Source organism: Rattus norvegicus, chromosome 1 (genome assembly GCF_021556685.1).
Source record: "Rattus norvegicus strain SHRSP/BbbUtx chromosome 1, alternate assembly SHRSP_T2T, whole genome shotgun sequence".
NCBI classification, from domain to species: Eukaryota; Metazoa; Chordata; class Mammalia; order Rodentia; family Muridae; genus Rattus; species Rattus norvegicus.
Window position 1 is genome coordinate 166468294 of NC_141534.1, and position 27173 is coordinate 166495466.

The 27173-nt window shown below is 51.7% G+C and overlaps 1 protein-coding gene across 27 annotated transcripts in view; it reads left to right on the forward strand.

The window, feature by feature from the left end:
- Arrb1 (arrestin, beta 1) overlaps positions 1-27173 on the forward strand; it is a 90470-nt gene that overhangs the window by 45007 nt on the left and 18290 nt on the right. For 4 of the 27 annotated variants that reach the window (XM_087633673.1, XM_087633251.1, XM_087633717.1 and 1 more), the window contains exons 2-16: positions 1792-1822; positions 3339-3399; positions 6964-7008; positions 7714-7940; positions 8619-8678; positions 9504-9571; positions 11059-11194; positions 12488-12572; positions 12962-13034; positions 14390-14527; positions 15685-15768; positions 16713-16736; positions 18315-18385; positions 19366-19417; positions 20638-26328. In XM_087633673.1, coding sequence (XP_087489799.1) covers positions 1792-1822; positions 3339-3399; positions 6964-7008; positions 7714-7940; positions 8619-8678; positions 9504-9571; positions 11059-11194; positions 12488-12572; positions 12962-13034; positions 14390-14527; positions 15685-15768; positions 16713-16736; positions 18315-18385; positions 19366-19417; positions 20638-20749 — 1267 coding nt within the window. In that variant the 3' untranslated portion in view covers positions 20750-26328. 27 annotated transcript variants of the gene reach the window in all.

Genomic DNA, 27173 nt, shown 5'->3' on the forward strand with positions numbered 1-27173 from the left:
ACCTAGCCCCTTGTTTGCCATGCCCCTGAGCAAGTTAATGCGTCACAAGAAGCCTCCAGTTAAGAGCTTCCCTCTGTGAAGTGGAAATTAGAATATATCTATTCTACTATGAGGAATGATTAGCTGCTCATTAAAGCATCCCCTCCCCCCTCTTTCCTCCTCTCCCTGCTTGGTGAATATTGTTCCTCCTGGACCTAGGTGTGCCTCATCCTTTCCAGCAGCCACTGAAGTGGCTTTCCTTCTCCCTCAGAGCCCAGGCTACCAACGCCTGGAGGTGAGCAAAGCTGGAATTCACAGGCTTTTCACTTCCTGGAGACTCATGGAGCTCCTATGGTGGTGGAGTTGATGGTTCAGACTAGGTGGTCTGCATTTCCCCCCTTACTTTAACAATTATCACACCCCAGCCAATTGTGGCATCTTCATACTCCCAACACTGATAAATATTCATGAGAAGGAGAGGCGCCAGGGCCCCTAGGGGAGAGCCTGAGGGAATGCTGGGTCAAGCTCTCCTTTGCAGGCAATGCTCAGACAGACCCATCAATATTCCCTAGGCCCCAGGAGGGAGGGGGAGGCCGAGGCCGCCCCTAGGTGTGGAGATCCCACAGAGTCACAGGCCGAGATGCCTACAGAGGAGCTACTGGGAGGGATTGGGGCTGCTCCACTGATCTGGTGTAGCTGTTCCCTTCTGGTTCGGGTCTGTCCCATCTTTTCTATCTCCTGGTTCTCTTTCCTCTGGCTCTTGTTCAGTTTTTATTTTTTATACCTGTCCCTCCCTCCCTTCCCACCCATCCTCCTTCTTTCAATACATTTCCTCATCCCCTGGTCTCTTTCACTTTTCTTCTGTCTCCCCCTAGTAATGGCTGGTTGGGCTGGATAACAGGCTGTAGGTGAGGAGACTCAGGCTCCCAGATACAGTTAGTTCTGGGAGGGCAAAACGGTTGCTGTGTAAGTGGTACTCTTCAAGATCCAGGGACTGCACTGTCATCTGACCTCACAACCCAGCGCTCTACTGTGTGAGCGCAGGCATCCTCTCCCCGCAGCCCCAGTTTTCTTGTGCAAGGCACTCATCTGTTCAACAAATATTTATTGAGCTTTCACCACCTGTTATCATTTAGCACCTATTGGTCATACGTAAGGTGCGCCCCCTTGTGTGTGGTCGTATGTAAGCTGCGCCCCCTTGCCTGTGTTTGGGATTCACCTGCGGACTGGAGAGAGTCCATGCTGTGGAGTGGGCATTGTGGCAGAGCAGACAGAGGAGCCATGAAGTAGAGTTTGTGGCAGGTGTGTGTGTGTGTGTGTGTGTGTGTGTGTGTGTGTGTGTTTGGTGGGGACTGAGAGGAAAAGAAGAATGAATCAGGAGAAGGACTTGGGGACTTGAGATAGCTAGCGGGCATTGAAGGCAGTGGCTATTAGGGAAGAACATCCAGGGTAGGAGAGTAGGGTAAGAAAACTTCCAGAGCAAAGAAAGGCCTTGTGCAGGAATCATCTGGTGGAATAGGGAACAGAGGGGCTGTAGAGCCGTGAGGCAGATGACAGGAAAGGAAGATTGCCTGCTGGGAGGTGACATAGGAAGAGGTGAGGCTGGATCACTGGGCCCATACGGGCACTTGCGATTTTTCCTGTGTGTGAGCCGGGTGGACCTGAGACTCCACCAGCCTACTCTGAAGGACTGAAGGAGACCTGCGGGCAGCTGGCAGTCACCTGAATACAGTCGCCTGTATGACAGTCAAGGCAGGGGATTGGCTGGGCTGAATCCATTAACCCTGGCTTCACCTCTCTTTCTCTCCATAGAGTGTTCAAGAAGGCAAGCCCCAATGGAAAGGTGAGTCTGTGCTGTGTGCGGACTCCTCGCTGTCCCATGTCCTGGGCTCCTCTGTGGATTAGGAAAGGAAACAGCCTCCCCGGCACTGCTAGCTGGGGCTGACACAGCTCTGTCCTCAGGAGCCCTCAGTCCTAATGGGAAGGCGGAAGGGGAGCTGGAACCTTTCTGTGTGGACTTCAGGGAGCCCCAGCTGGGGAGAGATGGATTGGACATCAGTGTGAGTGTGAGAAACAGGGACAAGCTGGCTGCAGGGACACCATTGAGTCCCCTGGTGTTGGGATGTCATAGTGTCACCTCGTGCCTCTTTTCTTCAGGAGGTCTCAGGGCCTGGGCTTCCCTTTTCCTTTCCGAGGATCTATTTCACAGGCTGTACCCCGTTTTACTCTCTGTTCAGCAAATAGGAAGCGCTGAAGTTATTATGCCAGGGCTGGGCTGGAACTTGCCTGGGTGTGTGTGTGTCAGCCATGGCTTCCTCTGCAGGTGACACAGTTCTTCTAGGCAAATGGAAAGTGAAGTTCTATGGTGGAGTATAAAACCCCAGGAAGTGTAGGGCATCCCAGGCTAGTGCGTGTCCAAGTGTGCAAAAGGAGCAGAGTTGAGGAAGACACAGGGCCCATGGCAGGAGTCCTGTGTCTGGGCTTCACAGCGCACACACCCTGGGCTACCATGTTTACTTCCGTGTCTCCATTTGGTGTCCGTAGCAGACATCACCAATCATCTTTAACCTTTCCTGCTGAGCCGGGGTCCATCTTATCTTGGATTCCTCGGCCATCCAGGGCCCCAGGCATCTCAGACCAGTCAATTAGATTTGGTACTTTGAATGAAAGCCATTTGTCATCCTTACCCCCACCAGGCACAGAGGAATGGCTAAAAGGTTTTCAGAAAGGCACAGCTGTTAGATTTCCATTTAGGTGTGGCTGAGGACTGTGTGGACTGGCCCCAGTGGAGGCTGATGTGGTCACCCCTGAGAAACTGGACGGAATGCAGGGGCCAGGACTGAGGGAAGGCTGAGAACTAGAATGGTGCTCCCAGTTCAGTTTAAGCCAGCGGAGCTCGGTCTGGCTCCTGAGTAGGAAGCTAACTTCCTGGTTCCTCAGTGCCCCAGAGGCAGCATCCTCATGTAAGTGGCTCCCTGCCTAGAGCACTCAGCTTGTCTGCCTGCCCCCCAGTCCTCGCCAGGATACCCCACTCTCCTGTTTTGTTCTGCTTTGCCCCTGCAGCTTTACCCCCAACTCCTCAGTGGTGTTTGGCTTGAAGAACTCCCTAGGCCTCAATGTGTTTGTCTATAAAATGGGAGGAATAACAACTCTTTCCTAGGGGCTTGGGAGGCAGAGGTGTTTAAAACATTTCAAAGGTCTATTATTGTTAATATTAGGTTTGGGGCAAGGAGCCATATCTTGCTGTGGTTCCAGTAAGGGTTAGGGATGTGTGTGTGTCAGTGTCAGCGTTAGCTTCAGGGTGGGGGTCCTGTGTTCCGAGGTTCCACTGCCACTAATGTTGTGCCTCTCCTCCCTAGCTCACCGTCTACCTGGGAAAGCGGGACTTTGTGGACCACATTGACCTGGTGGACCCCGTGGGTGAGTGCTGGGCAGTGGGCCAGGGGAGAGCCCCATCTCCAGAGCTCTGGCACACAGAATGGGTGGGCAAGGCTTCCTGCTCAGGAAGCAGTTTCTGGACAGCTCTTCCCTAGTCAAGACAGTGGCCTTCAACTGCTCTAAGACAGAGAAGAACAGCAGCCGCGTATCTTACATAAGGCTTGCTGTGCAGCGGCGATAACTCATGCTTTCCCGACAGAATGAGGCACAGAGAGGCTTAGCGACTTGTTCCAGGTTACAAAGCTAGCGAGTCAAAATTCTAGCCTCTGGCTCTGCTGTCTCCTAGGGAAATCTTTCTCAGGACTTCTGAAATAGAGGCTGCCCTCATCTACACAGGACTCTGCCCGAGACACTGTGTCACAGCGGCAATTGGCTCCCTAGGGGTTGGCTGAGTTCAGGGTTTCTGTCCCTTGGAACTGTTGTCATCTTGGTTTGGATTATTCTTAGTTGGTGGCATCTGTCTGCCCGGACATTGCAGGATGTTTGCCAGCATCCTTGGTCCCTACCCATTAGAAACCAGAACTACCCCTACCACCACCCTGTCATGACAATGCGCTAAATGACCCTGTGGGAGTAAATTGCCCGTGCTCAGAAGAGCTGCCGCTACAGAGAGACATTGGTCTCTCGGGCTCTTTTCATGTTGTACTGGGAGGTTCAGAGTCATCTGGTTTACAGATGGACACACCGGGGCCAGAGATGTTCAGTTGTTATTTTTTAAAAAGATGGTCATGGGCAAAAAAGGAGGTGGGGGCAGTCACAATGATGCAAACTGAGGCCTGAGGAAACTGGCCGAAGAAATTGTCTTAGAGGGCTGGAGAGATGGCTCAGTGGTTAAGAGACTGACTGCTCTTCCAGAGGTCCTGAGTTCAAATCCCTGCAACCACATTGGTGGCTCACAACCATCTGTAATGAGATCTGATGCCCTCTTCTGGTGTGTCTGAAGACAGCTACCCCGCGTGCTTATATGTAACACATAAATGAATCTTTAAAAAAAAAAAAGGAAATTGCCTTAGAGATGCTGCCGTGCTCTTGTGCCCTGTCCTCGGGCTAAGAGGAACCTTGAAGTGCCAGAGTCGGCTCATGGAGAGAAGACCTTGGTGAATGTAAGCAGAAGCCCCGGGGGCTTGAGCCCCTGGGGTATTGACGGGGCTGCAAACTGAAGATGCTGGCTTTGATCCAGGCCCCTTCCTCTAGGACCTGGGACAGAACCACCTACTCTTCCTCTCCAGCCTTGTCCCGGGGGCAGTGTGTAAGTCTTCTGATGTTCCACCATTTGCGTTTTCTCCAGAACTGGCTTTTCTGAGGCCCTGGGCCCTGGGTTTCCCTGGGTTTCACCTGTGCCCAGCTTCAGGCAGTGGTTTCCCAAAAGTTCTTGTGGGTCAGTGTTCATAATCCGAGTCCACAGAAGAGACTGTGGATAGCCGAGAAAAGGAGAGAACCAGATCTCCAACACATACACACTGGCACTGGAGGGTACTACTCCATGCCAGGTTCCCTGCTAGACCTGAGAACCCAATGTCCAGGTTTGGTCATTTGCCTCAGTAAGAAGCCCTCTGTCTATGACACTGCCCTCTCTGAACTGGCCCTGTCTTCCCTTCACTCCACCATCCCTTCTGGGGCAAGGACCTGGTGCTAGCCCTGGGCCCAGCACCCAAGGCCCAGTGCCTAGCTGATGGAGTATTTGCACCAGCTCTGAGTGTCCTCTCCTCCAGGCCTTTACACTTCATTGCTCTCAGGCTACTGAGCTGAACTTTCCCCTCTGGCTTTCCTGTCATCTAGTGAACAACCCTGCCTTATTCTGTGGGGCCGGGCTCCAAGTTATCCCCCTCCACCCAATTGAGGAAGCAATGGTGAAAGGGGCAAATGCCCTCACTGGGTCATTGTATTTACCCTCAACTGAGCTCCAGGTGCCCAGTCATGGAAAAGCATGCATGGAGGGGTGGGTGACCCTGAGGATGGACTGGGATATCCCTGTAACCTGAGGCCAAAGTACTCACTGTCTTTCTTTCTTTATTTTATGTTATACGAGTGCTCTGTCGCTGTCCTCAGACACACCAGAAGAGGGCATCGGACTCTATTACAGATGGGTGCGAGCCACCATGTGGTTGCTGGGGATGGAACTCAGGACCTCTGGAAGAGCAGTCAGTGCTCTTAACCGCTGAGCCATCCCTCCAGCCCTCACTGTTTCTTGGTTCTTTTTTTTTTTTTTTCCGGAGCTGGGGACCGAACCCAGGGCCTTGCGCTTCCTAGGCAAGCGCTCTACCACTGAGCTAAATCCCCAACCCTCACTGTTTCTTAAGATACTTTGAGTAATCAGTCATAGGGGTGGGGTATGTGTTAGAGTGGGTGTGTGTACATGCGTGCATGTGTGCATGCGTGCGTGGGTGCGTGTGTGCCTGCATGGTCCCTTGGATGGTGCTCCTACCTCCTGGGGTGCTCAGCTGAGATGGATTCTCTGTGCCCTGCCAGATGCTCTGCTCCCAAGGACAGCCCTTGTGAGAGACATTGGGCTTCATCCCATTTTCTCCAGTGTGCGTGAGTCATTTTATTGCTGTGACAAGATGTTCACTTACTTGGGCTTTAGAGCTTTCAGCCCACAGTCGCTCAGTGCTATGGCACTGCAGTGAGGCAGAATGCCGTGACCGGGAGCATGTGGAGAAAGCAAGCTACATCCTTCCCAATGACCAGGAGGCAGAGAGGGAAGAAAGGACTGAGAACCAAATACAAGGCATTGACGTTCTTCCTCCTACTAGACCCGTCTCCTACGGTGCCCACCACCTTCCAGAACCCATTAAGCTATGAATTCCCTGGTGTGGTAGAGCCCTGTGAGCCAGTTGTTTTCCAAAGGCAGACACTGTTGCTTTGGAGATCAGCTTTCAATACATCAGCCTTTGGAGGGCATTTCAGATTCAGACCGTAACATTCGTGCTCAAACGTGCCAGGGGCTGTCCAAATACTTCTATGCGTGACAAAATTTACCCGTGCGCACATTGACGCACACTGCCCATCTGTTGCCCTGACAGATACTGATCAGAGGCCCCCTCTCCCGCCTCCCCCCAATTCCCCATCATGTTTCAGGAAGCTCTGAAAATCTCGCTGATCCGAAAGCCTGGTGGAGTGTCTGTTTATTACAAAGCTCGCCTAACATGACTCAAGGCCATTTACCATAGCCAGCCCCTTAGCGAGATTAGTCATTTAATGATGGCAATTCGGAGAAATGTCCTTATGTGGTTTTGTCACTGTGTGGAGGACACAGTGTGCTTACACAAACTAAAATCACCATGATGTCCCTAGGCAGTATATACCTCACATATACTGTGAAACATTGTTATAAATATACTGTTCCTTGAAACATTGTTCTACAGCCTGAGACTGTTGCCATGTTCTCCTGTAGAGCCGTCAGTGGCTCTGATAGTAGGTGCACATCCTGCAGAGGGCCACACCCAAACGGACAGTGTGTCTTATGACCTTCGGGTTTGAGTGGGTGGTTGGTACTCAGGTTGAGAAGGTCACACACATGGGGACTCCATTCATTCTCTCCCCCAGATGGCGTGGTCCTGGTGGATCCTGAGTATCTCAAAGAAAGGCGAGGTAAGCTGTGTCCCTCTGACTCTCAGCATGCCAGATGTTCCACATCCCCTGCTCTCCAGTGACATTGGCACACTGCTTGATGCTTAAGCAGGACCTCGGCTAATCTCATGGCTTCTCCCTGTCCATTTTCCTGGTTCCTTAAATGAACCAGTGCGTTTACCATAGTCAGAACTCTGATGTCCTCTGGTGCAGAGGTCTCCTGCTTCTTGTCCCCTGTATAAGAGCTTCTGTTCCAAGCCCTGTCCCATTAATAGACTGCAAGGCTTGGGGGAGGGTGGGTGGCACCGGTACAGGAGAGAGGATCTCATTGTATAGATGGTAAAAGTGGAAGGTCTGTGTACAAGGTTAGGGTTAGGCAGGTTGAGGTTCCCCCACCTCTTAGACACAGCCTTCTGGGTGCTTCCCCCTAGGCTGTCTCCCTGCCCCTCCCCCTGCCTGCCAATCTAATCCAACCACCATGGCTGCTAGGCTGCCTAACCATCCTTCCTGCCCCTCCATACTCTTGGGCCGGAGTGACCTGGGGAGGGCCATCAGGAGGTTCCTTCCTAAGAGACCATATCAAGGCTGCCCTTGAAGGCACCTTGTGTCAGAGGGCAGTGTACTCACCCTATTTAAACCTGGGACAGGCTTGTAGCCTCCAGTACACAAACCCTAGGGTTACAGCTGGAGATCTGGGGACGGGGGTGTTGTATGCTACCCTCCCAGGCCCTTCCTCAGTTCCCCTGCTCCTCACAGTCTACGTGACACTGACCTGCGCCTTCCGGTATGGCCGGGAAGACCTGGATGTCTTGGGTCTGACTTTTCGCAAAGACCTGTTTGTGGCTAACGTGCAGTCCTTCCCACCGGCCCCTGAGGACAAGAAGCCACTGACTCGGCTACAAGAGCGACTCATCAAGAAGCTGGGCGAGCATGCCTACCCCTTCACCTTTGAGGTCAGCACGCCTTCTAGCATTCCAGAAGCATTCTGGGATGTTCTCAGTGCAGGCACATGGGGAACAGCAGCTGCTTTAGCTCGCCCAGTTGGCATCCAAGCACTGTCACTTACATTACCTGTTAAGTAACTTGTCTCTGGCCACTGTGGACACTCCACTTTAACCTGTAGGCTACTCCTCTGGCCCTCCTTCATTTAAGTTTCTAGAAAAAGGAAGGCCTGGGGATGGTTGTAGTGAAGGAAGGACTCCTGCCTGGCCTTGGGTCCCTGGGTACAGTCTGCCCAGCTCATCCCCTGTCATGCGTCCTTACCATTCCAAGACTGACCCCATGCTTCTGGAGTTCACATCTTCCTGTTTCTGATACTCCATGACTCTGGGGCAAGGATGAGTTGAGAACTTAGGTGAAGAACATTTGAATTCTCATCTTCCATAGTCTGCCCTGACTTTCTGTAGGGCACGGTGTGATATGGGATGGCCAGGAGAGAACTCGTCTATTTCAGGGTCTCCTTGTTGTCTCATGGAAAAGATATAGCTTGTTTTCAGAACACTGTCTGATGGAGGAGAGATGGTCTGTTCTCAGGGGGCCTAGTCTGATGGGTGTACAGTAGTGACAGAAGTGTGTAGGGGGAGATGAAGCAGAGGTGAAAGGTTAGCTCATGTTATTTGTCTCCTGAACAGATCCCGCCAAACCTTCCGTGCTCAGTCACATTGCAACCTGGGCCTGAGGACACAGGGAAGGTAGGTCACTCCAAGCAGACCATCTCGGGTTCAGGCTTTCATGGCCCCAGGGTCCTGGTTTTCTCCCCGTGGGGTAGTGGACAGTTGGAACTTCGCTTCCTGTTGAAGGCCCCGGCCTGGCTGATGTTCCTTGGATAATCAATCAGTCTCCTGAGACAGGGCTGCAGATGCAGGCTGGCCTCGCCCCACATTTGATCACAGGCTCCCTCACGTCACTTTTGCTGGCTCTGGTATTGACTGCACAGCACCAGCAAATTCCAAGCACCTACCTATGGCTTCACACAGGCCCTGGCCTCACACAGGCCCTGGCCTCACACAGGCCCTGGCCTCACACAGGCCCTGGCCTCACACAGGCCCTGGCCTCACACAGACCCTGGTAACCTTGTTTGGAGAGGGAGCAGCTGAAACTTAGAGAGGATTGATAGGAGCAGGTTCCAGGCCCCAGACTTCAGAGTCCACTCTCATCTCTAAGGCAGAGGCAATGAGCATGGTCTTTCATGTTGTTAGAGAGTTAGGAAGACACCATGACACCCAGCTCAGGGTTGTTACATTGCTGGTGGCTGTCTTGAGGACAACCACTCAGACTGAAGCAGGAGTCCCAGGTGGGATTGGGGTTGACTGATGGACCCACAGGAGCAGCTCCAGTGGAAGGAGCTGGGTCAGGGACAAAGTCAACATCGGGTACCAGGGTTTCAGATTCATGTCAAGGAGTCCTCAGGTGACCGAAGTTCATGTTCCCACACAGCATTCTGGTTTGTACGATGGGAGGGTGGTTGGGGACCTTGCCTCCCTAATGCCATGGGGTCAGCATGCCCTCCTCTACAGGCCTGCGGTGTGGATTATGAAGTGAAAGCCTTCTGTGCTGAGAACCTGGAGGAGAAGATCCACAAAAGGTAGGCAGGATGCTGGTGGGAGAGGGGAGGAAGCAGCGGTGAGGAGGGGCTTTGCTGTGAGAAGGGTCTAGAAGTCTGAAGGGTCATGGTGAGCTTCCTGGAGGAGGTGGCTTGAGCCCTGCTTTTCTCTCACCCCTACCTCTCTGTCTTACCCCTGCAGACTGCAGCCTTTTGATATTAGAAAGACCCCAACTTCAGTTAACTTTCAACAGTGGGTAGCTGAGAGGCCCTCAGCAGGATTGAAGCCTGTGTTTGTGGACGGATCTGAACAAGGGGCAGAAGTGGAGAAAAGTGAACCTAGAGGAGGCTCAGTGTGGCTCAGAGAGCAGACATTCTCCCACAGTGCTCGGCAGACAGGGGGAACAAAGCAGCTGGTCCTGACTTCTCATGGCTGCCCTTCCTGGGGGTCCTGGAGTTCAGGACCTCCTGCCTCCTCGGGTCCTCTGATGCCCCTGCATCCTAAGTCAGGTTTCTAGATCACCCTGCTGTGGGGTGTCCAGCAGCCTCTTTAGGGGTGAGTTTGCCACCTGGTGGCGACTAGGAGTATCACAAGCATTTTCATCTGCCGCGTGGTTGTTCCTGTTTGGGGGAGGTTAGACTCTCTTCTCTTGTCTGTCCCAACTTTCCTATTAAGATCTGCGATGAAGGGGACCTAATGGCGTTATGGAATGTGAGAGAGATCTGGAGCAGAATAATGAACAGTGGTAAACACTGAGAGCCACCACCCTCATCCTCTCCCAATGGGGCATCTGCTCCCAAGATTCACTAGTAATAGTGATACAATGGCTGTCAGTTCTCATAGGCTTAGTTGGTTCCGGTCATGTTCATAGTAATGGGCAGATGTGGTTTAGCCTTCCCAGGGGTCCTAAGGGGTAAGAGTTGTTGTCAGTGTTTCACAAATGAGGGAACTGATGCACAGGGAGGTAATTTCCCCAGAGCATGCCGTAACTCGCCAGCTCAGTCTGTCCCGGCTTCTACCCTAAGCCCTGTGACCTCCATTGAACTCTCATTCGTGGGCCTCTCTGAGTCACCTCTTCACTGTCCTGCACTCTTGGCTGAATCCACATCCTATAATGGACATCCTCCTCCATGAGGGCTGTTAGTTCTGCACACTTCCACTTAGCAAGTGCCAGGCGGCAGGTGCTGACCCACGTGCTGAGACTGTGGTGGTGAACCAGCTAGGTAAGAAGTTCCCATCCTCCAGTGGCTCACGCGATCAGGAGACAGGGAGCAAGAAGTAAAAAATAGTCCCTTTCTTACTATTTATTGTGCTGGGTCCTGGGATCCACAGACCCAAATGAAGCACTGCTGTCGAATGGCTCAGGGACAGGGTTGAGGAGGCTGGGGCTGTGTCACATGGTGACAAACCCTCCAGGTTAACCACCGTGATTGGCGAGCAAGAGGGAGCTGCAGTAGCCACTTGAGCAGAGAAGGGAGTGTGGGGGCCGGTGACTCTGTCTGTCTTTCTCCCCATCCATCTTCCTTAGGAATTCTGTGCGGCTAGTCATCCGGAAGGTTCAATATGCCCCTGAGAGGCCTGGCCCTCAGCCCACGGCTGAGACCACCAGACAGTTCCTCATGTCGGACAAGCCCCTGCACCTTGAGGCATCTCTGGATAAGGAGGTAAGAGACTCAGATCCCATTGTCCCCAGCTCTACTACCCCTCAGATCCCAGTGTCTCCTGACAGCCCTTAAGTGTTTGCAGAACCCTGTTGTGGTTCAAAGGACTGACAGAGGTAGGCATGGGCATTTACAGGATGGGAGCAATGGAAGGGTTCTGGTCCTTCTCTTCACACTCTGATAATTGCCTGCTTGAGACCGGGTGGAGAAGCCCAGCACATCAGCAGGGGTGATGATGGGAAAGAGGACCCAAGGATGCCTTGCTATTACCCTCTTATCTATGAGCAAGAAGGTGAAAAACCCTTGAAGTCAGGTGACTAAGCCAACTGACTGGGGTGTAGGAGTGCACCTCCTCCTTCTTGGGGCAGCTAAAGGCAAGGGCCTGGACGAGTGGTGGAATTCTCTAAGAATTCCGAGCAGGTCCTTTAGTTGGTTAGCCTTTCCTCTCTTCTCCTGAATTTTCCAGAGTTTAATGTGTCTGCGAACCCAGACCATCAGAGCCCACAGGGACTTGAGGCCTTGCTCTGTCCAAGCCTGCACATAGAATAAGGAGAAGCAGAGTCTCAGATAACCTGTCCAAGGTCATGCAATGTTTATCATCATTGCTATTATTGTTGTTTGAGCTAGTGATCAGAATGGGACTGGAGCCGAGGATGTCAGCTTCTTTTTCTTTTTCCTATGTGTGTATGTGGGCGTGCATGGGTGCATGGGTGCTTGTGTATGTGTGTGTGTATGTGGTATGTATATGTGCGTGTGTATGTGTGTGTGATGTATGTGTGTGTGTGGTATGTATGTGTGTGTATGTATGTGTGGTGTGTGTGTGTGTGTGTGTGTGTGTGTGTGTGCACGTGTGCCCACACATGCATGTGTGTGGACCTGGAGGACAATCTTGAAGGTGTCATTCTCAGAAATGCCATCCAGCTCCTTTGAGGCAGTCTGTCAGTGGTACAGAGCTTACCTGGGCTAGACTCTGTGGGCATTGAGCCCCAGGGGTCCTCTTGTCTCTGCCTTCCTAGTGCTGGGATTACAAGTACCCAGCATTTCTACACAGCTTCTGGAGATCAAACTTAGTTCCTTGTGTTTGCAACACAAGTACTTTACTGACAAAGCCGTCCCCTCAGTCCTGGAATGGAAAGACATCTAGTACAGACGTCTTTGAAAGGTCCTACAGTGGTACTGAAGGTTCATATACACTTGGTAGTTTTGTGACACTTTTATGTCAGTGGGAAGTGGCTGAAGAGCTAGGGGGCAGAGTTTAGTGTCCCTGCCCACACTCTTCTGTCTTTTGCCTCACAGATCTATTATCATGGAGAACCCATCAGCGTCAATGTCCATGTCACCAACAACACCAACAAGACTGTGAAGAAGATCAAGATCTCGGGTAGCTGGGAATCCTTCTGGGGGGGTGGGATAGCGGCAGGCGTGGTCTTCATTAAAAGCCTGAGACAGTACCATTAGTAGCTTCCTGAAGCTTGCGTCTGCCGGCAGCCTACAGTGGCTTCAAAGCTGGGCAATGGGTTTACTGCCTTGCAGATTCCTTCTTAGGCTTCCTGGGCTCTGGCCAAGCTGTCCTGGGAAGAAAGACTTCGTCATGGAAGGGACTAGGCTTTGATGGGGTTTCTGTTTGGGTGGAGTCTGGGGTGGTGGCCTGTGGTAAATGCTGGCCATTGTCTCAATCTAAGCAAGCACATCTGCCACAGGGAGCTTGAGGTATATCATGAGAGGGACCCCTGACTCATGCGCCCACCTCCCCGGCCCCTCTCTCTCCAGTGCGCCAGTATGCAGACATCTGTCTCTTCAACACAGCTCAGTACAAGTGCCCAGTGGCCATGGAGGAAGCTGAGTAAGTGTGTTTGAAGCCAACTTTGGATGGGTGGGACTAGATAGGAGAAAGGGAAGTTCTGAGTCTAGGACCAGGCATCTTTAATCAACCTGCAGAGAGCCGGGCCTCTGCCTTCTTTGACATTCACAGTAGATGGCACGGAAGAGTCTTCCTCCAGGTGCTGACATTATAGGCGTGAGCCAGCCACACCTGCCACTTAGACCTGGTTTCTAATATCCTAGAGACAGAGATGTTAATATCAAACCAACTATTCTTGCATTATTGGATAGTCTCATATTCACTGTTGATTAAAAATGAAGTCCGCAGCCACAAGGCATAGATGTTGGGGGTTCATTGCAACGACCTAGAGCCAGGACAGCATTTAACCCCAGGTGGGACACCATAGTCTGTATATGCATCTGCAGCCTGGAGGAAGGATAGTCGTCTGGGCTTCCAGTGAGCATGGTTTCCCGTGGGGTTGGGCTAGGGGGTTGAGATGTGGCTGGCTCTGCTCCAAGAGGCAAAGCTGGGCCTTACTCCATGGCTGCCCTGGTGTCAGGTGAATGCATCTGTCTCATCTTTGGAAAGGGAGAGGGGGGATAAAATAGCACCAGGCCAGAGTGAACAACGGAGGTTCCTGTACATGACTGATGGATACGCATTAGAGCAAGTAGAGTTTCAGTGGTAGAACCTGGGTAGGAGCTGCCAGACACTTACTCATGGTTTGCATGCAGTGATACTTTTGAAAGTAAACGTGGGCTGAGTAGTTAGGAGCCCTTGCTGTTCCTCTAGAGGACCAGGGTTCATTTTCCAGTCCCCATGTCAGGCAGCTCACAACAGCTTGTAATTCTAGTTCCAGGGGATATGATGTGGTGCACATATAGTCATGGAGGTGCGTGCGCACGCACACACACAATTAAAAACTTAATCACTAAATAAATACTAAAAATAAACGTGCAGACTGGAGAGATGGCTCAGTGGTTAAGAGCACTGACTGGTCTTCCAGAGGTCCTGAGTTCAAATCCCTGCAACCACATGGTGGCTCACAACCATCTGTAAGGGGATCTGATGCCCTCTTCTGGTGTCTGAAGACAGCGACAGTGCACTCCTATACATAAAATAAATCAATAATCATTTTAAACGTGTGCTATCTAACTGTGCATCACAGCAATTCCTAGTCCAGGATTAGTCTTGCTTGTGTGTGGTGTGCCTCTCTTTCCAATGGCAGTGGGCTTCCTGCTAGATCTGGGCTTGGCCCAAGGCTTCCTCACATCTGGGATGTAGGGGTTGCTGGCAGAGGGGTTTTTGGAACAGGGCCAGTTCAGACATCCTGACTGTGATAAGGGTCATCTTCATGCTGTCTCTCTACCTCTCAGTGATACTGTGGCACCCAGCTCAACATTCTGCAAGGTCTACACACTGACTCCCTTCCTGGCAAACAACAGAGAGAAGCGGGGGCTTGCCCTCGACGGGAAGCTCAAGCATGAAGACACAAATCTGGCTTCCAGCACTCTGTAAGAACTCGCCTCTAAGTCCCGGACCCTAGTGCCCACTCCACCACGGGCCCCACCCTCTTGGCCCACCACTCCGAGGATGAGGTTTAGGCTTGTTTCCAAGTCTTGACTAGGCCAGCCCCCTGAAGTGTGGCTAGCCCGGGAGGCTCTTTCCCTACTCCCCCTGGGTCCCAACATTTGGGGGACACAACTGGACAAGCTTTCTGCAGGAATTGGGTGCTCTTGACCCAAAGTCCTGAATACAGATTGGGTGTGTCCCTGTTACCATCGAAGCAGGAGGGGAGAAATGGCTTCTAGAAGGAAGGAGATAAATGGAGGCTTGGAGAGGCTGGGGAGAGGTGGAGCTGGGTAGATAGATATGGGGGCCCTTCCACATGAGGCACCATTAGCCATTTGGTCCATGGGCATCACTGAGGTTTCAGGGTTGCCCCACCCTAGAAGAGTTCAGACAGTTGTGGAGGGACTCATTCCCTCCGATGATATCTGGCTCTCTGAAAGGGACTTGGTCTTTGTTGATTCTGAGACCACCATCCCCAAGCTCAGACTTAGCTCAGGCTAACCCATCACATTATCGCCCGTCACAGGCCTCCAATCTACCAACAAGCTCTTTCGTCCCTCTTTTACCCTGACTTATGTCTGACCTGCCCCCGACGAGGCGTCAGCTCCTGATCACATCCTTCTCGCGCTACCCTGACTCCCAGCTGCCCTTGGCTTCTCAGCTCTCAGTGCGGCTCTTTCTGCTTATGGGTTACTGAGTATAAATGATGTAAGAGAAATAAATGGCGAGAGGGCAGTTAGGGCTGGCTCTCACCGCACTGTATGGCACTGGCGAGGCAGGAAAGAGGACCCACTAGGGCTACAGAGCAAGGACATCTCATAGCTGGATGTGGAACCCAAGGAACTGGGACCATGGCTCAGTGGTAGGGCACCTGCCCATCATGCGTGAGACTCTGGATTTGATCTCTATTACCGCAAAGGACATAAAGGGAACCAAGGGGTACAGTTTCCAGCGCACTGTGCACAGATCCTTCCTGACCTCTGTTGCGCCTGGTGGCTCAGGAGAGGCATGGACAGTGGTGCCTCCCATCACACTCCAATGCCTACCACATCCCGCCCACCAAGGAGCCCCAAGCACCAGCTTCCCTGTCTCCATGCAGGTTGCGGGAAGGCGCCAACCGTGAAATCCTGGGTATCATTGTTTCCTACAAAGTCAAAGTGAAGCTGGTGGTGTCCCGGGGCGGGTAAGTTCAGCCTCCCCAGAAACCCCTGCCCATCCAGCCTGGTTGCCCAGCCTTTAGCTGCATCTTCCTGTTAAGGAGGCGAGACTTGAGGACTTGGTTTTCTCCTCCCTCCTCTGATTCCTCTTCCTTCTCCACTGCTGGGTCTCCTCTCCTCCATCTCTATTCCTCTCTCTTCCTCTTTAGCCTAGGCCCGGGTCTGGCTCTGAGGATTGGGTACAGTCTATGCCAATCTGGGTGTCCTCAGACCGTGTGCTGTGATTCTCAGGGGCTGCATGAACTTCCTCACGTCTCAGGCCACAGTGCCCACGCACCACTCTTGGAGACTGAAAAACCCAGAGCTGAATTGTGCGGGGCGGGGGGGTCCTAATTGGCTAACTTTCTCGTTTTATAGATGGGGGGAAATGATGCCTAAATAGTTCTCCTGAAGAACTCAGTGGCATTTGTTTGGGCAGTGTCTCCAAGCCAAGAATGGTGCACCCCCCTGCAGTCATAGCCCTTGGGAGGGAAAAGCAGGAGAGCGGGCATTCAAGGCCATTCTTGGCAGCATTGTGAGTTTGAGGTCATCCTGGACTGTCTCAGTTGAACAAAGAATATGTCTCAGCGGCTGGCAGCGTTAATACTGACTTTATATAACAACATTTGTAAACCCAATCTCGTGTTCTGTGACTTTGCAGGACCCACAGTCTTCCACATCCTAGTGACCCCCAAAGTCTTCCTTTTGCTGTTAGATAACCTGGGAGCAGGGAGATTAGTTTTTACAGATGAAGGTCCTGGGGTCGAGGGCGTCTGCAAACCCATCCCTCAGTGCCCTAGATGCCAGCTGCCCAGGGGTTGGGAGTATGTCCTTGGGCGGGGCAGCGGAGCAGTGAATGAATGTCCTTTCTCTTTTCTCCCGCTCTGCACTCTGTCCTGACCGCTTCTTCTGCTTCCTCTGGCCCACTCAGCCTGTTGGGAGACCTTGCATCCAGGTAAAGCCCCTCCTTTGTCCTGCTTTGTCTACCTTCCTGGAGGTCCTAGGGTCACAGACCCAGCTGATCAGAACCACAGGGTACTGAGAGGGAAGGATCTAGGGTTAACTTAGATGGCAGGCTGGGGGTGTGCTGTACCTGGAACTGCCAGGACGGACTGGGGAGATGTGGCTCCAAGCACAACACCTCAACTGCTTTCCTTCCCACGCAAGTGACAGGACCTTTGTAGACAACAGTGGTATGGGCAGTGGTCCGAGATGGGTCATCTGAATTGCTGACCCGAATCCTAGGATGTTCTGGAGAGATGTATTCTTTGTGGCTTTCAAACTTCTACTCCACTGAGAATTCATGGCTAACTATAGTCAGTTGCCGTGGCTCCCAGACCACAACATAGGAGTAGGTGTGACCCAGACAAGATTGGGTGGCCTCCTGTTGTCACACGATGGCCGTGTCACTCATCCTATGAGATTTTGAGTGAATCAAGAGACGATTCTATCTTGTTCAGGGTCAAACAGCGAAGAGTTTATGGTGGCCAGGCTTGTGGATGGTACTGGAATCCCAGCAGGGAGACAGTGGTGTCCTTACTACTCACAGCCTAGCAGAGCTGAGGTCCTTCAAGTCACATCCAGTATGGCTTCATTAAAGGCTGACTGAATCTGGCTTGTACCAGTCCACCACACCCAGTTCCTTCCCCCTTCACAGCTGCAAACATGATCAGTAAAATGTGGCTGTGTTTTCTGGAGACATTCATAATTCTAGGGAGGCTCTGTTAGGATGATGCCACCCTTAGCAGTGAGAAGCCTCCGGGGCTAATTTTAATCAGCCTCTCAATTCTGTTTACCATCCAGTGGCTAAGGGGATGGATGGGGGAGCCAGAGTCTCACTGCCAATGGCTGTGCAATCTGTAGCAAGAGGCTAGTCTCCGAGAACCTAAGCTTTTGGTCTTTGACTAGGCTATCATCATAAGGTGTCTCTAGGATCGTAGGAGTTGTTCTAAGGAGGGGCTTGGAACAGTCCTGGGTACACTCTGTGTCATACAAATGCCTGCTCTTGTCCTCAACCTGTCTGTCAGGGATAATTTTAGGGAAGAACTGGTCACCAACAATGGCTGATGGCCAGCTCTCTCTCCCTCTCACCTGCACACACAGGAGGTGTCAGAATCTGCACATGGCATGGACAGCTCTGAACCCCAGTTCCTGAAGCCTGTGGGTGGCAGGGAGATGGGGTGGGTAGGATTGGGAGAAAACTGGGAAGGGTGGTGTCCGGAGGCCATGATGATCTGGGATGGGTAGGGCCTCAGGTCACCTTAGTTACCCACTGACCATGGTGTGAGTTGCTGGTCCATGGTAACCAAAGGGTCCTTAAGGCAAGGGGAGTTTTTCTGTTTCTTTTTTCTTTAGGGACTGGGTGGATGGGGCTTCTATCTCTTTGGAAGTACAGGAGAAGAGGCATGATCAGAGTAGCAGAACTGGAGTGTAGTTGCTTCTCCATAACCTCCCCAGGCCTCAGACTGACAGGGCAGCAGATCTTAAAGGCCGAGGCTCTCTCCGATCTCACTGAATTGGGTATGTGTTTCAGTGACGTGGCTGTGGAACTGCCCTTTACCTTAATGCACCCCAAGCCTAAAGAGGAGCCCCCACATCGGGAAGGTGAGTGGGACCCGTGTGTCACTGGGTGGGGTTTTCCAGCCTCCCTCTTATCCCTCCACCATATTTCTTTCTGGGTTAGCCTTCAGCCCAGAATCACCCTTTCCCCAGTCCCCAGTCCTTGGAGAATCCACAACACAACTAATATTTGCTTTTGACCCAACTAGGAGACAGAGAGCCCTGATTCCTATTCTCCATGGGACAGGGAGGCTAGGAGTGGAAGACAAGCCACACTGGTAGATTTTAACTTTAATTTAAAAATTTATTTATTTTATTTTATGCATATGGGTGTTTTGCCTGTATGTATGCCAGTGTACTGTATACATAAGTTACCGTCAGGGGCCAGAAGAGGACATCAGATCCACTGTGACTGGAGTTACAGATGTTTGTTAGACACTCTGTAGGTGCTGGGAATTGAACCCACAACCAGAAGACCCAGGACATTTAACTGCTGAACCATATCTCAGTCCCCATATTAGCTGAGTTTTTAAAGTGGTAATAGATTGGCTACATTCCGTTGCAATGGATGTTACAGTTCCTCTCACAAATGGAGTCTGTGCCTACGAGTAGTCGGTGAGATGCCACAGATGGTACTCTGAATTCAGAGAGGTTACAGTGTGAAAAACACAGGGCAACATGATAGCAAATGCCCACAATCCCAGCCCAGAGAGGTGTGTGAGGCAGGAGGATCATGTTTGAGGACAGCCAGGGCTGCAAAATGATCTTAAAGTAAGCGGAACTCAGGCAAGCAAGAAATTCCTGCACGGCCTTCATTGGGCATGGATGCCTCCCTGTATCTGCTGCCTCTGACCAGGGAGGCTCCCACTCACCTTTCTTCCTTGCCCTCCCATCCCCTAGAGAGTCTGAGGCTCGTGTGTGTGTGTGTGTGTGTGTGTGTGTGTGTCCTGTCCCAATTCCTCACCTCTCATTATCCCAGACCCCCACTAACCCCTGTGTGTCTTACAAGCCTTGTGTGTGTTCAGTTCCAGAGAGCGAGACTCCAGTAGACACCAATCTCATAGAGCTTGACACCAAGTAAGCTGAACCTTCCTGCCTGTGATGTCTTGGGTGGGGCTGGACATGGGACAGGAGAGGTGGAGGGGTCATTTGCATAAATGTTTATTAACCTCCGAGGAGCAGCTGGTCTAACCTGTCTGCTGAGAGCCACCTCTGCTCACCTCTTCTGCAACCTGCTTGCCTGCATGTGACTTGAAGGACCCTCCATGCCTCTTCCTCCTGCATTGGTGGGGTCTGTCTTCCTTGCACGTTCGTCGGTCAGTCCGTCCGTCCGTCTGCAGCTCCCACTCAGCTGGCTGACGCGGGGCTGGTTCAGATTCTGGGGCTCCCCTCTCTTACCTGACCCATGCCAGTTGGAGGCTGCCTGTGGGGTGGAGAAGGTGTCTGGGTGCTGTCACTCTTGCTGCCTAAGGACCAACTGATTCGGATTCCCCGGCGGTGGAAGGCGGTGGGCCACCAAACAGTGGCCAGAGGAAGAGGACCTGGTTCAATGGCTTGAATCACCTCTGGGGCCAGGCTACTCTCTCTTTCCAGTTTCCCAAACCTCCTTTCCTAGATTCTTTGGTGAGATCTAAGAAACAGGTTTCAAGTTGCCCCAAGGAAACCCATTCAGCTGGCTGAACCCTATGGGGCAAGGGACTTCCAGTGTCTCTCCCTGGGCCTAAAGGACAGGATGGAAAGAAATAGTCCTTAGTCCTGCAACCTTAAACCAGGACCTCTCCCCACCTAACCCCATATATCCCCACCTTCCATGCCCCGTTCAAAAGTCCCTCTCCTACCTGGAGATCTGAGTTAGTGCTTCTAGGAGAAGGCTCTATATGGGCTTTTTCTTCCTTAGAGCCCAGTACCAACTTCCTGGTTGAAACTGCCATGCTCCCCAAAGCAGTCTTGTTAGTTTGATATTGAGAGGTGAAGTGAGGTTTCTTGGACTTGTTCTTTGGGGATTCCGATGCAGAGTCACATTGCTCCCCTATTTACCTTCTCCATTCCCCCAGGAATGGGTCGCTTTTCTAGCCCTTAGGAGAGTCAAGCTTTTTGCAGTTTATTTGTGAGAATCCCCACAGTCACCAGCGGGCTTGTAAACTGGTCAGCCTGGCACACCTTTCTGCCTGAGGTCATCCCGAGACCCTAGAGAATGAGGTTCTCTCTTGAGTCCTCCCATCGTCTGGTCAGGCCTCTGGATCTGCCTGCTGTCTACCCCTGCAAATACACTGCGTTTTCCTTGTCTCTCCTACTAGTGATGACGACATTGTGTTTGAGGACTTTGCTCGTCAGCGGCTGAAAGGCATGAAGGATGACAAGGACGAAGAGGATGATGGCACCGGCTCTCCACACCTCAACAACAGATAGACTGGGGCCAGCCTCAGCCCAGCAGCTCCAGGTTCACTCTCGCACTCGGATGCTTTCTCGTCTCCTTCCCATTCTGGTTCTTCCTTTTGTTCTTCCAGTTTCTACCAAGGGGCCCCAGTGGTCTTCCAAGTCTCGGTGATGAGCCTCTGGTCTCAGAACTGGCCTCGCATCACCATGCCAGCAGGACCACGTCCTCAGCCATCTCTCTGCGATCTCTTGTCCACCCCCTTTTCATGCTCATTCCCAGGAAGGCCACACTGCCTGGCCTTGGGATTTGGCTTGAGATGGGGAGCAGAAAGGGGAGGGTGTGGCCTGAAGGCACAATGATGATGGGTTTGAATGATGGAGGGGGTGGGCAAGATGGCTCAAGACACACAAGAAGATGTATATAGTCCTAGTAGGTGACGGTTTTGGCAGCTACAAGATGAGACCTTATTGAAGGTGGGAGAGGGCAGGACTGTGAATAGATTCTCAGTGCTTTGTTTTTGTGTGTGGTCCAGGCCCACAGAGACTCCTCCCCCTACACCCTCATCCTTGGTCCATGTCCCTATGTCTCATGGGGAAGGCACATAGACCCCAGGAGTGGAGAGCAATGGACTGGCTTTCTAACCAGATGACATCTAGACCGAGGCAGGCTACAGATCCAGCCATACACATGTCAGAACTGATCAGATGAGACATCAAAGCTTTGTTGAGTTTTTGTGTGTGGGCACAGAGAGGGGAAGCGGGTTTTAAACAAACACCAGCCCCTAGCAGTGAGCCAAAGCTACTGAGGATGTTTCCTGGGAGGAGGTTAAGAGATGGAGCAGGGCAGGGAGGCATCCATCCTCTTTCATCGTGGATAGTCCTTCAGGAACCCAGGATGGAGGGACACAGGCAGCTGGAGCCACCAGTATCTCCCGCTTCCTCCAGTGACTGGCCCTGTAAGCTAGGAGAAACAGTGGTGCCTGAGGCCACCATCCCCCTGTTAAGGGATCCGATTCCCAGAAGATGCCATCCATACAGATGAACTCCCAGTAGGAAGGCGGCTCCTCTCCTAAAGGAGTTGATCCTGTTCCTACCCAGAGTCATGGGTAGCCGGTATCCACCCGCTGGTGTTAGTATGACTTGACTGGGGTGAATCTCAGGGTAACAGGGCAGACGGGTGGTAAAACAGAAAATGCTCAAAGATATCCTTGTTTGGTCTTCGATGCTAGCTTGTTGTGTGACCTTGGGCCAGTTCCCTTCCCCCTTTGGGCCTCAGTTTCTTGTTGGAAAGCCGAGAGGTAGACCAGATGATTCCAAGAGTTTCTTGTTCAAGTTTCTGTCACTCTGTGACTCTCAAGAGCTTCTTTCTGATCTTCCAGGTGGAGCTGGGGCTGCCAACTGCTCCATCTGCCTTCAGAGGAAGTTCATGGTACCTCAGAGAACCCAGGCCAGGGCAGATCACTGAGTGCACCTTCCTGCCTAGGCAGGGCTGCTCTCGGACCTAGTCAGCTTATCTGATGTCAGGTTGTGGCCATAGCCTTTGTGAACTTCTTGACCCCAGAGCTATTTGCTGAGGTTTGTATGAGAAGTGTGTGGACAACAACCTCAGGTTTATCAGATGTATTTAGTAGTAGGGCAAGAGGATCTCATCTCGATTTCTGTTCCCCTTTTCTTAGTTCCATACATGCCTGAGAAGGGAGACCACAGCTTTTGTTTGGTTTTGAGACCGTGTAGTTTAGGGTAGCCATGAATTCACTATGTAGCTGAGGATTACTTTGGATTCCTGATCCTCTTGTCTCAAGTGCTGGGATTGCAGGCATGCCCCTGCCACTGCTGGTGTCATGCTTTATTGTACAGATTCGATCCCAGCCATCTTCAGTCCATCATGCCTGGTGATTGCAATTATTTCTTGTGGTAAGATGGTCCAGGCCCACTGGCCCTGAACCTCTTAAATCTCAGAACCAGTCAACTCAAGGCACCTCCTTCCAGATTAGAATAGCCATCTGGGGCAGCCATATTACCTGGCTAGCCCTGGGATCATAACTGCAGGCTTCTCTGGCATCTAGCCCCTGCCAGAGCTACCTGGACACTTTTGCACCCATGGAATTGAATTAAAATCTTGAACAGTGTAAGGCGAGCATGTGCCTTCCACTGGCTTCCACTAAAACCATAGGAGCTGATACAAGACTCTTTAGCATTTGGGCTAACCTCTCCCGTCCCCCATCCTTAACTTATACAAGCAAAAGGTCTCTCAGTCTGGTTTCTTGAGCTTCCCACACTTAAGTATCCCCACTCACTCTTTGGGTTTATCCCACAGATCGAATAAAATTTCTCTACCTGCAGGGAAACATCAGGGCCCGGCTTCCTCTTCGTGTTTGGAGCCAGGCCTGATCAAGTTGGAGTCTAGCCAAACCATCCTTTGATGACAGCTTTGTTCTTTTATGCAGGATACTGCACACACTAAGACAGTTCTCACCCTAGAATCACTGTCTGTAGAAACCTTCTGGCCAGGGGTAAGTTAGAAGATAGTATTGACAGTTCTGGCTACAGCTCGTCCACACAGTGCCTTGACGTGAGTTTGAATACAGTGTCCCTTCTAAGGTGAATTCAAACCCCAGAAATTACACTGCAGGGGGCTGGAATTTGGTGTCATTTTGCCCCTACCCCACAGTCGTACGCTGCTGTCCTGGGTGAGATACACAGGCTCATGTATTTCTTTGGCCTCTTCCTGCCTTGGCCTCTGGTATGCTGCAGACACCACACCCCACCCCCATCCCGTGACGTGACCCAGTGCTTCTCTATAGGGCTCTTCTTTGTTCTGGGGTGTTCCTGGCCAGGTGGCACCTGGGAGTGAAACTGGAGGCAGAGGAGCCTCATGAAGTTCCAGGGACTGTCCGGTGAGACTGGGTTTGCTTGTGCTGACAGACTGGGACTTTTGCCATCCAACAGCCCACACTGGGGCTTTCCAGTAGACCACAGAGCACATGTTAATGCCAGTCTGGGCAAGAAGAGCATGCTTTGGTAAAAGTTCATCAATTGATGGTGACCAGACTTGTCCAGCACCCCAGCCAAGAGAAAATTTCATTTCCTAGAAAGATAAGAATTGAGCTGTTTGGCTAGACCCCATGGCCATTTCAGCTTCAACGTGCAGCTTGCTTGTCCTAGAGAGTGGCTGACAACCTGATCCCCATCGGGTGCAGTGAAAGGGATCATGTCCTGAAAGTCCCCAAGGCCACCTCTCAGTCCCTCTAACTGGAACAATATAGCCGTTGTCTGCTTTATTTGAGGGATTGCTGTGGGTTTGAATCCGATGTGAGCCAGGAGCTAGCTAGTACTCTTAGGCCGATGGCTACAGGGGTGTGGGTGTGCACTCACTGCAGGGATGAGGCCTGAGGTCACACAGGAAGACTGCTGTGGAATGAGCCCTCTGTTTACCAGTCTTTGTCCTGATGTCCCTGGTTAGGTAACCGGCACAATGATAATCAGCCATTGTGGCTTTGGTGGCTTTCACTGGGGAAGGAGTGTAGGTGTTGTTGTTCGAGGAGGGGTCTCAGTAACCAGGACACAGAAGACATGGATGTGGTCAGTGACTGGGGGTCAGGGAGGAGCATTTGAGCCTGCACTCATTCACCTCCCAGAAGCCCACAGAAGTCAAGAAACCTGGGCTCTGATTACATGTCAGGGAGCTGTGGCCACCAAGAAATCCAAGGGCAAGAGGAAAGAGATGTTGCCTCTTCTAAGTATAAGGTCCCATCCTGGATCAAAAGAACCACCACAGCTCCTTGGAGACCTTTGGGAATGTCCAAACCTCTTGCTCTGAGAGCTGAGTCCTAGCGGATCCACTCACAGAAGACTCCACGTCCCAGGGGCAGCTCTTTCCCACCAATGCCGAAGGCCTGTATGTGTGGCTCCCATCCCTCAGTGAAGGACTGGGCTCCAACCTTTAACTCCCAGGACTCAGACTCGTGTCTGTCCTGATATTCACTCTTTTTAAACTTAAGGACCAAATGAAGCTTCTCTGCTTTTTATCCAGACTGTCTTGGGCCTGGTCTAGGCAGCTCCCTCCTGGTCTAAAGCAACCTACTGATGGGGGGCAGATCCATACCTCTGTCACCCCAATTCATGCACACTAGCACCTCCCTCAATATCACCAACTTGTCATCCCCAAAAGGGAGGTCAAAGCTGAAGCACAGGTCCCTAGGACCCACTGTCTGCAGACCAGGTACACCTCTCAGTGTTCCACACAGCCTCGCTGGGGGCTGTTGCCGGGGGAAACTGAGGAAAGGGGGGAGGGGCGAGTTTCCAGCCCTCTCCCCATTCCTACTTTCTCCAGAGTAACTGCTTTTAACTCTGTCTATTAAGGTTTCACTTTTAAACTCTTTGAAGAATAACTTCAAATCACCATTTTTGCAGTTTTATCTTAGACCAGCAAGCACAGGTTCTCTTCTTGTTTTTGTGTGTTGGGGTGGTTCCAGCATCCTGACACAGAGATACTTGTTGGGACTCAGGTCACCAGGTCCAAGCATTAGAACACACACTGGTTTTCTAGTTGAGTCACTCTGCACCTTGGGAATGAGTTTGATATGGGCTGGGCCCGATGCTTGGTGAAGGTAGGGGCTTGGTCCTGAGAGTGGCATGTATGGAGTGAGGAGCCCGGTCTAACATCCACCTCGGATGCATTCTCAGGGCAGTAGGAGGAGAACACGGGACTGATTTTGTTATGCATGACCAAGGTGTGGGTAGCCAGGGTCATGTAAGAGATACACCAGGTGCTTTTATGATGCAGGATTCCTCAGAGGCATTTTAGCAAGTCTTCCTTGAGGGAATCTCCTAGGATTCCAGTTCCACACCTGTGGGTGTCCATGTGCACAACAGGAGGTTTTCATGCCCAAAGAGAGCCTGGTCCCCTTTTACAGTCCACCAGCTTCTCTCTTTGCTGGTCTGCAGCATCAAGGGGATTCACTTGCAGGACAGCTCATTGGTGAGAGTTGGGCTAGCCTTTGGCAAAAAGTCGTGCCTGGGCTTATGTCCTGGGGCATTCTAGGTGAGGAGCTGAAGCTCAGGGCATTGCCTACTGGTGTTTCTATTCAGTCCAAGTGTGGCCTAGAAGACCCCACTGACCTCAGGTTCCCCATGTGTAAAGGGCTAGTACCAGGCTCTGCCCACCACACAGGGACTACTGAAAGGGATATAAGGGTGGTGGGTAAGAAGAGAGGCCGGATGATGCAGCAGACTATGTGAGTGGCTTGGGTGGCCGATCCACGTAGCCCACAACAAAATGACAGTGTGGGATATCCTGTCTTCCCTGGGTCTCTCTTCTCAGTGTTAGGTCCAGCCACAACTGCTGCTGCGCTGCCTCTTCCAAGCCGTGGAAGTTGATGTGTGTCCTGGGTGTGGTGTCGAGGGGTGGCTGGGGCGGCCTCAGGCCTGTGACCCTCTGTGAAGTGGTGATTTGTGTGGCACATTCATTCCTGGACCATGTCCAGGTCAACCTGTTGTACCTGTGGCTGCCCTTGTCCCATGAAGTCATTATAGTTTATTCAACTGCAACAGGACAAATGAGCAAAAGAACCTTGAACAAGAGGCCATTAAAGGCCTTTTGTGATGGAGGACACTGGCTGTGTGTTCATTTCTCGTCTCACAAGCCCGGACAAGAAGAGAGCCGGAAGCACCCTCCAGCCCAGCCCTGCCCTGCTCCGCCCTGCCATGGGTTTTGTGCCTCATCTGTCTCCTCCCTCCTGAAGATTCCCCGAGGGGTTTTCTGTTGTATCTTGTGGCCTTGGGGTTAAGCTGCCAAGCGTTTGATCTCTCAAAAGATTGGCTGGATTCCATGAGCCCTGCTTTGCCCTGAGTTGAAGCCCCTGCCTGTTTCTGTCCCCTTAGCTTTACCCTGGCTCTGGTTCTGGCTGTGCCCATGTTACATAGCCTGTCATGCCAGGTCTTCTTGAAATCACTTTGTTTCCCCAAGTTTTAACTGCTCCTGGGCTAAAGGATCAGCCAGCATCCTAATAGATTCTGTCTTATTTTCAATAGAAAGGAGAGGTGCTAGGCAAGGCAGTGCACACTCTTAATCCCAGCTCTGGGAGACAGTTTCTGGGTCTGCCTGGGCTACATAGTGAGACTGTTTAAAAAAAAAAAAGAGGCTCGTGAATACGATCAATTTTTTATAAAATTGATTATGTGATGGACACTCGTTTTTTATATTCCTATAAAAATTGCACCAATTTATGTCGAAGCTTTGCTCTCCTAGGCAGCCATGGGTAGATGGTTCCACTTTTCTCTTACAGAAAGGCAGGGCAGGAGGAAGACATGGGCGTTTCACCTCTTTTGTTGGTGTTTGAGTATTTTATTTTGTGTTTAGGAGTGTTTTGCCAGCATGCGTTTATGTACCATGTGTATGCCTGGTGCGCAGGGAAGTCAGGAAGAGGGCTGCAGGTGCCCGGAACTGGAGTCATCG